Here is a 16403-nt window from a genome sequence, read left to right as displayed (position 1 = left end):
TTATTTTCCATGGCCGTGGAATTCCGTGCGCCAGTTATTTTCAAAGGAAACCCGTGACGGCTGAGTTTTGACCGACAGACCTTTTCGAACGTGCAAACAGCAGCTAAAGCGATTTCGTCGCTTCCGCAACGACGAGCAAAGAACGTAATCGAGATCGAACGGTGACACGTTCCGGCGCGGCGATTTTAACGGCTATCGCATCGTCATCGTGCAAAAATCCAACGAACGTTGAAGTGGTGGAGGAAGAAGCTCGCGCGTATCAGCCTGACAGTAATCACCAGGGATCCCCATGGAAGGAGGTCCGATGCATTCGGGCGCACGCCGTACACCGCACACTGCCGACCACGGACAAAGGAAAACGCGGTGCACTGTGAACCAACCGATTGAGAGCACGGCTCTTCGTTGGTGCAGCCGACAGCACAACTGGCGGCTGTCCTACCGCACCTCTGCACATCCACCCACGCTATATCGATCGTTCCTCCTCTCCCTGGCTCTCCTCTACCCACTTCCTTCTCTTCCTCTCTTCTGCCACTATACTAGTACCTAGTATTCCTCGTGGTGGCGGTACTGTTAATAGTAGCATCGCAGATGCTATTTGTACATTGGCTATTCGGCTACTATCAAGCGCCAGCCACGCTTCTAATACGCTGGCTTGGCATCGTCGTGGCCAGACGCACATACGCCCTTTCGTCTTTTCCAACTTGCAGCTTCCGTTACGTCCGACCGCCCTCTTAGCGTTGCAGACGATTTGGTAGACGGTATAACGCGTCCTAGTCAACGTTTTCTCGGATGACAACAGGTGCGATCGACGTAAAAGCCTAGTATTGCGTTGGCAACTAAGTGATTGCGGATTTTATCATTAGGTGGTATTGACAAAATCTGCAATCACTTAGTTGCCGTAATAGATAGCGATCATTTCAGACATTGCACGCGATCGAATTGCCTACGCTTGTGCAAAGGTGGAAATTTTGACTTTCAAATTAACACTTTACCGACCGCTATCGGTTCAACAGTATACGCACGTCCGACCGGCTCAAGCGCAGATTCTCCTTGGCTCCGGATCTGTTTCGGTTTAGACTCTCCAATACCATTCTTTTCGTTCATCGCGAACGGTAAGTTTTTTAAATTGATATAAAACTGCGGGAGCTTACAAAGCAACGCAACTGACGCAACTAAGCAACGTACCTTAGTACTAAATAACAAATTACTGCTCAAATAATGAGAAAGATTGTCGAAGACAAAAAGCTGATTAATAAGCATTCAGTCGGTAAGCATCGGCGACAAAAACAGATTAATCAGCTATCGGTCGGTAAAGTGTTAAACTGTCGTTCCATTCGGCAAAAGAATTTCGTTAATGCCGCGTGAAACTCGAACCGGCGATTCGATAAGGGCGGAGCGATTTCCGTGTGTGCGTCTCGTGAAATTCAGCTTCCTGTTATTGTGATTTTATGGCAATTTAATCGCGCGCTCTGAGGAAAACACGTTTACTCGATTACTAGGAGAAGGAAGGAAGACGAGATTTCGTTAAACCAGTAGGAGAGGAGCAGGACTCGAGAGTTACGTAATTGGTCGCGGCGTAGTAGATAGCTGGTGGGACAACACGAACAATAGAAAAGGAAACGGCGGATGGAGCGTGGTTCCAAAATGTTTCCTCGTTGGCCGCGCGCTTCGACTCTCCGTACGCAACGCACGTTTTGCAGGTAATACGCAGAACAGTTAGTTGCGCAACATTCGTGCAACAAAAAGGAATCTCGTGACGAAAACTAAGAAACGATTGTGTCATTTCGCGCAACTCTAACCACCTTCTCCAACCTTTCGAGTCGTCGGACAAAATTTTTCTGCCATCTACGACTAAATTTACAATGCTGTTCGAATTACGAGCGAATAAATCGTAGCAGCAACGGTCGTTTCTAAAGTATTCTAGCAAACTCGTTTTTCAAACACTTGTTGCCCAGTTCGTTTAACCGCGATCGAACACGTATCAGCGGAACGAACGAGCAATTGCGATCATCAAATACGTAGATCGAAGTCAAGGCAGCGATCGTAACTTCGTAATGACTTGGTAACTTTCGATACGCTTATTACGCGTGTTCGTCGCTTGCGTAAGACGATCGTGTTATTTAAAAACGGGATGTTGTGTCGTGCAAAAGGGGTACACGTAAGATACAGTTCCGTAACACGCGGGTACGTTGCACCCTGAATTATCGATCTCCAGATCCACCCTCTTTCTTCCTTTTTTTTTTTTTTTTAACCCCTATTTACATTTTTCTTCTCGGCACGGCGATCAGCTGTGTATCACGCGAGCAATCATTTTTATCGTGCAAACAGATACGCGACGAGCAGTCTCCGGCGTGAAAATGTATACCGAAACGTAAAACGATACGTTGAAGACAGATTACGATTTAAAATGAAACGAAGTGGCGCGCGAGAGAGAAAGGAAAGAGATAGGGAAGCGAATGATCGGACAGCAAATGATTCATAAAACGATCGCGTCGCAATAAAGACACGCGTGAATATCGAATGCGTAACGGTTACTCGATCAACGAGTCTGTTTATAACGAGAGAGCTTCGTTCTGCGTCTGCGTAACAGTCGCAAAGAAACGTAAATTGGTAGCGCGATACCGTTCGATAGAAAAAGATAACGGCAGAAAGACGGAGAAAAGCGGAGAGACCGAGGGGACGGCACGTCACTTCCGGTCCATTAAGAGCAACACCGGGGGGTCACTGGTGTGTTGCTAGCAGGGAGCTAATTATAATTATAAGAAAGGTAGTGGTTCTCATTTGATCGTGTGCATCCAGATTTTTCGATAATTCTTCCAGATGCTTTAACAGCAGGGGCATCGGGTTACAAACAGATACGCGAGTTCCCAACGCGCAGGCAACAAAGCAAACCAACGTACTGCGATCTATGGCACGCCCTCTTTGTTTACGTCTCGCTGCTACCAAACTTTCAGATATATTTATTGGGTTGGCACCTAATGACAAAATCCACAGTCACTTAGTTGCCAACCTAATACGTGCAGACTACGCCATGTTTTCCATTCGCTTTCGCAATAGCGTTCGTACACGCGTCCCTCTAAATCAGAGAAAACGATCGCATTCTCGGATGATGATCAAGGTAACTGAACGAATGTAATATAACGAGGCGATCGATAACTTGAAGACGTAATCGAGAAGGTGCTAGGTACGAAACCGAAGGAAACCAAGCGAAACGAAACGAAAGCAAAGGGAAGAGAAAGAAGAACGAGAGGCTTACCTGATTTGCGTGTGATAGGCGGGAGCTGTGTGTTCGGTGTGCGTAGTCAGCAGTTCGGCCGGAACGGTGTCCATGTCGATCGGTTGAGTCCTCGATATCGCGATAGGCTGCACCTGAAATACGCCGGGCGTTGTCGGTGAAGGTTGTGGACCTAACAACGACACGCGTACCATTTCCCTACCTTCGCTGTAAAAACAAACAGAACGAAAGATCGTTAAAATCGTGTTCAAGCGGATATTCAGGTTCGATCATCTTACATTCTAAGGCGAGCTACTCGCACAGATCGCGGTGCATCCAGCAGAACGCGAAATTTAAGAAAGCAAAACGTAGTCGTACAACGATACAAGTAACGCGAAAACAACATACGATTTTTATGCAAAAGTTCGCAACATAAACTTGCGACGAATTCTTTAACCGTTTTATGTCGAAAAGTGCCAGTACATTTTGTATTTTGTATTTCATTGTTATCTTCTCAATAATTTTTATTGAACAAATCTCGAAACATTTATAAACTAATAGTACGCATATATAATAATATAGATGTATTTCATAAAAATATTGGGTTGGCAACTAAGCGATTGCGGACTTTGTCAATACCATCTAATGACAAAATCCGCAATTACTTAGTTGCCAACCCAATAACAAATATGACGAGTGCTGTTGCGTCGCCTGTTCTCTTCACAATCGATTAAGACGAGCGATTTTTCGACTCGACGATTTTTCAAGAACTCCCTCCTCCGACTCAAACGGTTAAGATGGCGATCCTTCGCAAGATTAGAACATCCAGCATTCGCCATTTCGATTCGATAGGGGCGCGAGGTTCATTCCTTCGGAAATGACAGAAGACAAAAAATAAGATTACGCTGAATGAAGAGAACGTTTCAACGAACCGACTGCGTAATAGCTGATATCCATCGAGCGATTCATTATGTATCACCTACGACATGAGAACCGAATTAGTTAACGATGATTTATCACGAATTGCTTTCTTCCTTGGCGATAGTTTTTCGGTTGTTAAATATTTCGTTGGGCTCACGTGTTGCACGAATGGCATCGTGCCAAAGGATATGCCGACACTTGCCAATTTGTGAGATCGCTTGACAATCCAGTATGTAGATATACTAAAACCGGAAACATCAAAATGTCGTTAAATCTGATCGAAAATTGTTGTTTCTCGTTAACGTGGCGAATCGCGATCAAATAGAATCGATAAGAGTTTAGCTGAACGATCGAATTCACCGAAGTTGCTTTTAAAAACAGTGTAACGCGTCTTTTGAAAGTAATTCCGTTCTTATCTTGCCATAAATAAAATTACCCACAGGTTATTTCATTTGCCAGGGGGGAAAAAAAAAAAAAGAACGAGTGTAAAATAACGTGGTGCGACCTTGGTTGGAAGACGGTAAAATGAGGAATTTGCCTCGGGACGGATCGTCGCCCCATTCGTTCAATGGCTGTTTGTCACCACCCTGTGGCGTAAACGGTGACCCTCTCACTTTTCAAGGGGCGCCCCACGGATTGCGGAGAGTGTTTAATCGATATTTTTCGACGGCGAAACTTCGCACGCTGGAAAATTCTACGCACGGATCGCTTCCGATTATGTCTCGCAACCGCAACTAACCGCTTTCGCTTCCTCTTCTTATTTCATTATCAATCAACTATCACGCTTTATATAGAAACGCAGCGACTGGTCCCTTTACTATGGAAACTCTAGTTTCCATTTATAGATGACGAACGGAATTAAATATCGACCGAGCGTTTGTACTCGCGATAAATGAAAACGATTGAAATTAGATAAATTATTACTCACATAATGATCTGGCGGTAAACATTTTATCGAGCGAAGCTTTACTACAAATGTTTTAAAATGCATCGAATGGTTGCTGCGCCAGCTATGACCTTTTATTACGGATTACCACGTTTGCCGGAAATACGCGGTTAATCGCACGACAATTTGCGCCAGTATACGTTCCATTGATATAAACAACGATCAACGAATCCGCTCGTTTTCAAATTGCAAAAATGAAGCTACGGTAAATGGAACGTGCTCGAATACTATGAATTACAAAAGCACGATTTTATTATCGAAACCACGATAACGCGACGTATATCAAAATGGCTCAATATTATTGCGGTTACCGACCAACTATACACCCTCTACTGTTATGGCAACAAGACGCGATGGCTCGAAAAAAAACCGACCTGTTACCGAGCGTAGCGAGTCATCCTCTTACGCAATCGGCACGTTCTTCCATGTCGACTTTCGCGTCCAAGTGGGGAAGCAACGGGAAAAAAGAAAAAAAGAAAAAAGGGAAAGGAAGGGAAAGGTAGAAGAAGAGGGTAAAAAAGAACGAAAGCGGAAAAGAAAAGGAAAAGAACAAGAGGCAGTTTTACGCAAGGGAAACGAAAGAAATCGAAAGGATGGAGAAGCAAAGCTGAGGTCTGGCTTGGAACCGGTTTTACCATTCCACGGTCACGCGACTTTTCATCCCGATGCAGCCGGTTACGAAGAAATCGATCTTACGACGATAATGCACGAATGTTACGCGCGTTCAACGAGAGAAATCGACCTGCGTATATATACGTAGATGCAGGCTATCGAACAGCACGCGCGTACATGCGGCAAATACGATTAGGGAAAAATAGAAATACAGAGGAGTACGCGTGTTTACGATTATTTCAACGAGAGCGTCTCGGTCTGCTATACTTTGGCCTCCCATTCCCCGACACCCACGTTTGTCACGTTCGCCACGTTTCCTACGGTAGCATGCGGTCTGACGTCATGGTGCATTTAAACACCTACGCTATACGATTTAAACTTTAGACCTTGAGTTTGTGATATCATCCCGCGCCGATGATGATCTCGGTATGTCGAAATGTTTTTCGTAACTGTCACCAGACTTTACCCGCGAGCAAATACCCTCCCCGACCGTGCCTTTTATTTCAGTCGATATATCCAACCGGTCGATCGTCACGCCACTATTTAACACGCGTTAATTGGAAGCTCGACGTTCGATTTTCCTAAGTGATATCGACAGTGTTAATGTCATCTAATTCGTACGATCCATATGCTACTTCAAATCGAAGCTATACCCAAATACGTGTAAATTATATACGTGTAAATTATAATCAAGTAGGTACTTATTAAATTTTAACCCAGTTTCGTAGACAGGCGTCTTCTTCTTGGTCGAAAAACACACTGGAGAGTAATGGCATCGACTATTGTACGAATAAGGGGCGGATGGTCGATGAATGATACGTGGGCGCCACTGCGTCTATAACCCTACGAGGTCGACTTCTCTATACTCGTACCCAAACGAGACCGTCCTGTGATAGCGAAGAAAATTGATATTTCCAGAGAATGAAATCAGGGACAGACGCGTTATTTTACCAAGAAATCGTGACAAATTTTACGGTAAGAATTTCAGTCGCTTCTCTATAAAAAAAGAATCTAAAGAAAACATGTCGATGGTAAACGGTTGAACACGCCAAGATTTAATAATGATTAGATGAGTAAATATTTTAAATTCGTCACGGGACGTGAATTATCGGCTACTGCTTCGATCGAGATTACCCCGTGTTTTCCATTTTGGGGTACGCCCATTTCGTTTTTACTCGGCGGCATATTTTTAACTCCTTACGCTCGCCAGAATCTATGTAACGACATATAGCACATGCGATCGGTTGTGCGCGATGGACGAGTGTGTGAAAAGTTGTACAGTATCGTCGAAAGAGTTTGTATGACGCGGCACAAACTCCCACATACGCCGCGTCAATTTATATTCATAACTGAGAGGAATTTCTCGTTGGAAACCGGCTTTATTCATCTCGATTTGCGCGTGCTTCCCGCTCAAATTTTCCGAGCGGCACGGATGAACGAACGAAAGACGGATATCACGTCTTAAACGTTTAACCGTTTTAACCGTTTAATCCGTAAAAGGAGACACGCTTGAAACGCGATTCTTCGTCGTGAGCTCGGTGATATACATTACACAGGCTGATCACGCATGACCGACTAGCGTTGAGCTTCGATATAACGCTTAAATCTAAATTGTACATACGAAATAAAAACCAACAAACAAACGTTTCATTTTTTGTTATAGAAATGAATAATTTTCATACTACCGCAATAAATTACGAAATCTAACGTTTACGTCGGTTGCCACGCTTTCTTTATCGAGTTCGCTCGTTAGTGAAATCCGGAAAATAAAAAACTGCAAGTTAATCGTTGGAACGAGTGAACAAAGCACGTGTATACGTATCGTACGTAAAGATATAGAAAAAAATAAACGTTAGAAAAAATAAATGATAGCCAAGCAAAGAGAGATAACGTTATTATCAGAGTGGGCTAAAGATTCGACTGTATGTATTTCAATTTGTATTTCAATTGGCGATAACGACTTGAGCATATTTTACTTTGCGATGCCCTATTTCTTAAACAGAAACTTAAACGAACAAGACATTTTGTAAGTGAATCTGGCAGTGTATTTCAGAAAGCTGATCTTTAGACGTTCGATAATTAATCTATCGACGATAGTAAAATAAAAATGTGCATTATTGTTAGAGGTTGTACGTGCAACGCACTTGAACCGTATACGAACTACGCCTCGCCTCTAGCTTTAGCTTTAGAATATAGTAGTAGTCGGAAAAAGGAGGTAGTGTAGTATGTATAAGATGAACATTAAGTGCAAATTACTAGGTTAACGCGAAAACGTTACCTCCCCGAGTGGCGGTGCCGGTTTAACAAAAGGAAGATCCAAAGATTCGAAAGAAAGAGTTCGTAGTGTGTCAAGATGGCTCGTCGCCATGGTAACTAGCCAGAGAGTACTCGTTCTCTTTTGCATTTTCACCCTCAGTAACTACCATGTTTCTCCCATCTCCACCTTCCCCTTTTACTAGATTGGTTGGTTCGGTTTATAGACTTTTCAGAGAGAATCGATTGCACGGTAATACGCGTAATCATCGTCAACGTGTAGAACTGGAAGTGTACGCATAACTAATCTCTATCATTGTGCTTAAAATAGAATGAGCGATTGTAAGAAAACTATCGAGATATCTTCTTTCGATACGACTGCGTTCGAATGAATGGTAATTTGAACAGCGATTAATTTTATCGAAGTCACTGCTTCAATTCGCCATGCTCTACCAAGGAAACGAACGATCGTTCTGTTTACCAATGAATAGCCTAAAAAAAAAAGAATCATACCTGACAGATGAGAATCCGTCAGCTTCCCGTGGCCGTGGCTCGGGAACAATGACGAGAAGCTCCTGTAAATACTCCTGGCATGCAAGTTCTTTCCCCTGAACTTCGATCAAGCTCAACCGGTATCACTCGATAATGCTAAACACTCGCGAAAAAGGCACACAGGGCTGTCGACCGATGCCCAGGTACGACACGAACTAAACTTCGGCCTCCGGGAAACGAAGCTACGCGTCGCGAAATCGATCGTAAATCTTCGGCACCACGCCTGCGTTTATAAGCTTCCCTTGCTCCACCTTGTCTGGCTTTACACTGAGAACGACCCACGGCACAAGGCACAACCCGACATCGCGTCGAACAACTGCGACGGTGCTATGCTCTGTCGGCGCTTTCGCGAAACATCCCATTATTCGACGCGCGCTGCCGATTGTTCGATTACGTTCGGACCAGTTTTTTTTACAATTTAGTTCTGTTTCTCACATGATAAAAATAACTTGATCTTTTTGAACGTTTGTCGTCTCGTGCATCGACATTAAGATATCGGAGGTATCATTAATTCCTTTGCTTCGTTAGATGCGTATGCTTCATTGGCATTCCTCAGATTATTAGTATTGCATATACATATTATGCAACATAACATTAGATCCAATACTATTTCAATTGTATAGTTATTTGGATAGATTTATGTGGCATAACAAGATATATCACATATAGACGCGCATAAATTCGTATTTGTTCATGTGCAAATTCTAAGGATGACATCATGCCTTACCCCAAGGCAGTTGGAGAATATTTTAAAACCTCGAGAATGATGTCAATATCATTACCTTTTATGTTAACCTACTACAGGTTATTTGAGGAATTATTCACCATACAAATATGTTAAAGAGAACTTTTTACCGTAATACGCAATTTGTCAATCGACATCTGTGTATGCATTCTTATGAGAGGTAACTTCAGATGGCATAGAAAATTAGATGTGAAAGATTCTGCGGAAACCTGTTTATTCAGCTTAAAACGAAATTTAATCCCGAACGTAATGTTGTTGAAAACCGACATTAAGTATTCCGTGCGTGTGCTTTGTCGTTTAACCGGATCAAACACGATAATGATCACACCAGGCAATAAGTAGAAGTCTATTAGGGAGATCGCGCGTGGGCGGAGGTGTCCACATTACCAAACTACAACTAGTAACGCTTGACTCCAACCTCATCGATGAAATGCAGTCTCAAAGAAAGAAATACGAACTGTTAACTGCTTGTAATGACTATGCGGAACGAAAAAGATACGGATTACATAAATCTGTATCGTCGACTTTACATTAATACATACTCAGTATGTATTGTGACGATAAAAGAATTCTAATCACTAAAAATTATACGCTTATCGGAAGATCTTATGTAAAAAGATAATGTTCCTAAGAACTCTCCATATCGATATTTAATGTTTAACGTATCGGATGACGTGACACATAACGGCACACGACATGTATATATATATACATATATGTCGTATATATATATATATGTCGTATATGTATATATATGTATCCCTAAGTAAGTACAAGTGCAGCAGCACGGAAGGAGAAAGAATATTTCAATTACTTACTCGGTATCAGGTACAGATGCGATCATAGAGGGTATGCGGCCGTTGTGGTCCATAAACCGATTGATCTCCGGCTCTTCTTGAACAGGAGTCTCGTATACCAAAGTTTCTACCATTGATCCTTTACTCGAACCAAAGGAAACTCTAGAAAACCCAAGATACTTTTTTAGTCTCTAATATTTAAAATTATGTTATTCTTATACATGTGACTGCGTGTATTAGCGACAAGATAATGAATATAAACGAGATAAAACAGCAGAGGAAGAACTATTAACATAAAAAACATTATTATCCGCGCGGAAAACCGAAAAAAAATAGTTGCCGTAAACCTCAATTTCCTATCGCGTGACAGTACTCGAAGCAAGTGAATCGGACACTCGGCAACCGCAGGAGCAGGCGGTCCGATATCAAAATCGAAATCCCACGATCATGGGATCGAATTACAGGGATCGAGAGCAGTCAGGATTAAAACTACGAGTGTCTATCTTATACAATGTACAAAACACGGTGGTACCAAACTTTAAAAATATCATCAGAGGACAATTGCTATAATTTGTGCACACATATACGTATATCACAGTTCTATCGATTATTGTCGAAACACAAGTATAGAATTTTTGACAATGAAATTTAACATTCTAAACTAAACTAACTAGAAATTAAAATAACCAGTATCTTATCCTGTCTATTTAATTTGTCTATTATGTATATACTCCGATTTTATCTTTTTTTGAAACATGGTTGTGATCTAAGCTGGAGCGGTTGTCAGTACGGTGCTGCCACATGACGACAGTTTTGCTCAACAGAACTATAGTCGAGAGGGTAATACAGAGATACATCGTATAGAAAGATGCTTAAAGTCACATGGTTGCATAGTTGTACAGTAACGTTCTAAATACTATCGTTGTTCTGTTCTCTAACGTACGTAGTGCCTTTCTACTTACTGCCTTGTCTGTGTCACTAACCCGAATTTTTCTCGATGATGTAACTGACTCGTAATTGCTCGCCCACGCGTTGCTTTCTTACTTTCTTACTCAGAAACCTAAATGCGTTCACCTCAATTTTTTTATACTGCAGCGCATTATAATTGCATTAATTCTTCCTAAAATTCGCAGAAGAAAGGAAATATACGATACGTTACACTATTCGTATTTCAATTTTGTGTAGCCACTTTTATATCGTTTTTTAACAGCTCTTTCTGATTATTTTCTTCGTATTCTTTTTTCACGACATTAATGCAAACAATGTAGAAGCTGTAAGTCTAATTGAATAGAAACTTATTCTGTAAACAACCTTCGGTTAAAAATGATTTTATGGCTGTACTAACGGAAAGAGGTTGGTATGTGTTAAAAGTACTGGATAGTTTCAGCAAACACCTAATTAAAAATACTGTTGAGTGGGAGGTTTCCCCTTTTAACGTTGCGTTATCGCGTGACAGTTGAATTTACCATATGTGACTTATCCGTCCATCTATCGTTACTAAATTAAGAAATTTCAGAATTAAACATTTCGATAATACGTTTTTATATGCTGAAAATCATTGAATTTAAGACGTTATATCGCGGACTAAATAAATAAAAGCGGAAGAGGAAATACATAGGCAGAAAATTTTTTAATGCTATTGTATCTGTAACGTCCGATACAAGGCCTGTATTATACTAAGGTTTGTTCAAACGCGGTCCATGAGACGTGGAACGACCATGAGCTACCTTAACGTATAAATGTCACGGGAGTTCCAGCGACTTGTTCCGCAAAGCTTGAGTCACGTTTATTCCACTAAGTGGCATTCAATTGATAACGTAAATTTCTTAATACCGTATATATGTATACGTACACACTCGCAAGGAAATCCTATCGCGAATTCAATCGCGAAAGAAATAAACAGCTACGATCGTAGGTATCTTTGTGTTTTTCAAAGCGATAGATACAATTTTAACTCGGTCAACACTTCCAAACGTTCCACCTTGACAGTGAAACGACTCGCTGCGATCTCCTTTTCCGTTTGATGGCGAGCGCCATTGAAATAGCACTCGCGTGAACGTTACAACCGCCGCATCTTCTGCCTGCTGAATTTTTCCTGCAATTCTGACCGATACGTATGTATTTCGAGTTTTTTATTGTAGCAAAGAGAACAATACGAGAAAACTACGTATATCGCGATCGAACAAAAATATCAATGACGCACGATAGATGCTTTCTATCACTATATCGAACGATAATTTCGATATAATAATAGTGCGTGTTCAAGGGTAAAAAGATAGACAATGACCGTGAATTACCAGAAATAGCAAAGAATTCGGGAGAGTCGATCGCTCGTACTAGTTTTGATACAGCAGAGGAAAGAGGTTAAAGACCGAATGAACCAATTTAGAAAGGTGATCTCGATACGACCTTTGAACTCTCTCTCTCTCTCTCTCTCTTTCTCTCTCTGCATCAACTTTATCTCTATCTCTAGCCTGGATATTCGTCGCGTTTGCCCCTACCTTTTTAGACTAGTGTGCTTGGCTCCGTTGAAAATTTTGTTCTTCCGATCGCTTCCGACCGTACTGGCCTCGCTGTTTATGCTGTACAGGCTGTCATCCTTGGTGACCTTGGACGTGTGCAAAGTCGATTTTTTCACCACGGTGCCATTGTGTTTCGGGCTTTCGGCCGACACTCCGTGTTGCTGCTGCTCATCCTGCCGGTGATGCTGCTGCTGGTCACCAGCGTGCTCCTCGATCTTCGTCGAAACGATCATTGTTTTTCCTGTGTCAACGTACTTTTTCGGGGAAACGGTGATTACTTTGCCTGTCGGCTTCGTAGCGATAGGGGGCCGTTCTCTCAGACTCTTCTGCAACTTACTAGCACGGTAATTGGCCTGATTCGAGTCTCCCGGTGGTGGTTTGTCTTCGGTCGGCAACATGTACGACAACATTGTCCTTTCTCCGTTCACCTGTGCGGGAAAAAAAAAACCAAGCGATTCTACTTTGCGGAAAAGGGAAACGATGGTAATTGTTAGGACAGATGGCTGGGGCAACCTGGCAACACAAGCGCACAAGTCGATTTCCCTGCGCTGGAAATCATTGGCGTATCCTCATGCTCGTGTCCGGTGCTAATCGAGCCACGAAGGAAAGAGGTTGCGCTTGAATTACCAATTGGAACTAATTACACCATCAGCCGTGAGTTAGTATCCGTTAACGCTTCAACGATCTCTATGAAACGCTTTCTTTTCTCTAACGGATCGACATTGGTGGTATTATAACTGTAGAAACGATGCGATCCGATAGGAACGCTTCTGTCATTGTTGTCGAATCATAAATGAAAATTTTCGAACTATCACCGTGGAAAAAGTTGAAACGAACGGTTCTTCGAAATCTATTGGCGGATTAAGGCGTTTTTCAGGTTTCCAGTAAGAAGAGGTTTGAAACAAGTTCAAGCGGTTCTTTAACGTGAGGATTTTAAAGGGGAGAGAAAGGTACGGCTGGAACGGAGAAAGAAACGAGAGGATCTCGGGAACCGTGACGGCAATCCAAGACGTTAGATCACGCTTCACCACATTGGATCCCGTTCACTCTCAAAGGATGCGGTGAGCAAGGATATCGTGACTCACCGATTGTCTCTTGTCACTTTAGATTTCCGTATCGTGTATCTTGACGATCATCTTTGGCGAGTTCGTGTATGGATCGCTTGAAACGAACAACTATTACTGACAAAAAGTAAACTATGGTAGCGCACGCGAGTCTACGACCGATGGGTTGACAACTAAGTGATTGCGGATTTTGCCATTAGGTGACATTGACAAAATCCGCAATCACTTAGTTGCCAACCCAATACATATTATTATACACTTACGTCCGATCGTTTTCGTAACGCTCTTCCGTTTCTAGACGAGAGAAATATACGAAACACTAAATTCTATGGGCGAAAAATGGAAGGAAGAAAAAGGCGCGCTCGTCGGATAAAACGGATAACGCGAACTGGCCGACAGAACGTCAGAAACCTACGACGACCGAAAGGTTATGGAAGGAACGAGGATGTCGGACAAACCTCTTTGCTCGCGCTTCGTTCAAACTCCATTCCCGCCCCCTTTCCTTCGATTACGTCATCCTGCAATAGCAGGCTCTCCCTCGTCTATATCGGACCGGGCGCCGCCGCTTTTTTCCTATATCGACTGGCTGTTCCGCCAGCGCGAGCCAGGCGCAGCTTGCAAATCGCGTTTCGTTTCATCTTTGCCCGCCGCTTTGCGATGCGCTCCGGGGCTTGCCGATGCATTTCAGTCGACACGTACGCCGTATATTCGATCGTTGCTTTTTCTTTGTCTTTCGTCGATTTCACCGAACGTCGTAGTCGCAATAATGACAAAGAAAAAGAAAGGAAAAAAAAAAAACAAGCAGACAACTAAAATAAAATCAATATCGGCGGCATTGTTGGAGCGGATTCAATTGACCGAGTAAAAGCCGTATAGGGAGTGTGGTAAATTCGGCGGCGATTAACCGCGGAACATCGTACGTATTCTCGAACGGTTCTGTCAGGGAATTCGTGGCAGAGAGGAAGTGCATTGGAAAGTAATAAAAAGACATCGGGTAGCATTTCATTCTTAGGATACTTACGTTGTGACCAAGGAGCCTTCGAGTCGGTGACTTTTAAAAGGCTGACGTGCTGGACTGGCATTTGGGCTACCTGCAACACAAACGCGATATTTCGTGTCAGAGCATCGCCTAGAATTTGGACGAGAGGCCTATTTCGAGTGTCGAAGCTCGCGGTATTTTAACGCGAATGGCATGCATTCCAGCGTATCAGCAGCGTGCTCCGCTGGAATTTAAAACTACAAGAAGAAAGAAATATCACCGAGAAAATATCAGCAAGAAGCGGCACTCTGCATTTGCTTTGGCAATTCTAAAAATGCCATTAGTCGCGGAACCTGGAAATCTCTCGGTAGGTTAGGTTAGTTTCAACCCTGGCCGTCGAGGATCGCTCTTTTTCAATGGGCAATGCGTCAACATTGTCAGTAGGCGTGGCACGGGACGAAGCGGGAGCAAGCGATCTCGTTGGCTGAATAGGCACCTGTTTTCGCAGACAGGTGACACAAACGCGTACAACGCGGACTGTATGCAAACGCGTGAGAACCTCGGGATAGACCGAGGGCAATGACTGCTAGAACAGCGCGGGTGCGCCGACAGACGAATGTCTTGAAAAAAAGTACCACCTTCGACCGTCTGCCTGAGCCCTCTCGCTCGAGATTTCCACTGCCAACTGCCACGGACTTGTCTACTCGACAGACAAACCCTCCGGAGAAACCTACCATGTATTCGACGATGCGGGTTTTCCAAGTCGTGCGCGTCTTTCGCTTTTTCCTTTTCACCGTCATTTCCCACGCCGGCCAGAGACATCGTTTTATCAAAGATATGCGCCACTGCCTCGCGCGACATCTTTTTGTATGCAACGTATGAACGCGGAGAACGATAAGAGCGGATCGAATTCTATCGTACGTGGTATTTCGCAGAACGAACGATCTCTGCGACTGCGAGTTTATTTACGTGGGATTATCGGTCTTCGGTAACTGATACTTGCAGGAATGGAGGTGGAAATTTAAACGAATTGTGCCACGCGTGGATGCGAGAAGTTTCTAAGAGTCGGTGATTCGTGAAATATGGATTTACAGGAAACAAATCAAGAAATAAAATTTGCGTTGAAACACATCGCATATCTGGAAGATGCGAGTTTCGTTCGTGGTATGTAAACTGATCCAAAGGGCATTAGAAAAGAAACTGGAAGTCGACAAACTTATCAACCGTTTAAACTAGTTTAAAGCGAGCAAAGCGTAAACGAAGTTACGGATACGTGATTGCGTTTTTATCGTACGATTGGGTCGCGCGTCGTGCGTCGTGATCACGATGCATGACAACTCGCTATAGTTCGGTGCATCGAGCCACTAAATTGATAAATTTGCATGACCCGCTATTCACGGACAACGTCGTTTTACGACGCAGCAATGATTGCAATCACGCTCTCCTTTCCAGTTACGATGATCGTACGCGATTCCTTTCGTCACAGCGAGCGTCCGCTTTCATCACTAAGACTGAACGATTTAATTGTTGCAACTAGTCATCCACCGTTGTCAAGGTAAAAGAGAGTCTGCTTTTGTTGGCCGCGAACGTTGCATTATCGCTGTCTGCTTTATCGTCTTTTTTGTAAAAAGCAACTCGCGTGTCATTTCTTCGCTGTAATACGATACCGACTCGTGTCGTCGTAGTAATCGAGTTGCGTGCCTTTCCAACACTTTCGGTTCGACCAAAGTTTTCTAACATTCGCGCATGAAATTTTGTCAACCAGCGACAGCTATCGATTATGAATCGCATTAACATA

The 16403-nt window shown here is 43.1% G+C and overlaps 1 protein-coding gene across 1 annotated transcript in view; it reads right to left on the bottom strand.

Moving 5' to 3' along the window:
- The window catches only part of LOC139992486 (uncharacterized), a 40669-nt gene that overhangs the window by 8521 nt on the left and 15745 nt on the right, over positions 1–16403 (bottom strand). Inside the window, exons 2-5 of the mRNA XM_072013365.1 lie at positions 14648–14717; positions 12542–12990; positions 10062–10202; positions 3257–3442 (exon numbers count right to left, since the gene is read on the bottom strand). Coding sequence (XP_071869466.1) covers positions 3257–3442; positions 10062–10202; positions 12542–12972 — 758 coding nt within the window. The 5' untranslated portion in view covers positions 12973–12990; positions 14648–14717. The remainder of the gene's footprint in view (positions 1–3256; positions 3443–10061; positions 10203–12541; positions 12991–14647; positions 14718–16403) is intronic.

Source organism: Bombus fervidus, chromosome 2, assembly GCF_041682495.2.
Source record: "Bombus fervidus isolate BK054 chromosome 2, iyBomFerv1, whole genome shotgun sequence".
Classification (NCBI taxonomy): Eukaryota; Metazoa; Arthropoda; class Insecta; order Hymenoptera; family Apidae; genus Bombus; species Bombus fervidus.
This window is presented reverse-complemented; position numbering and strand designations above follow the sequence as displayed.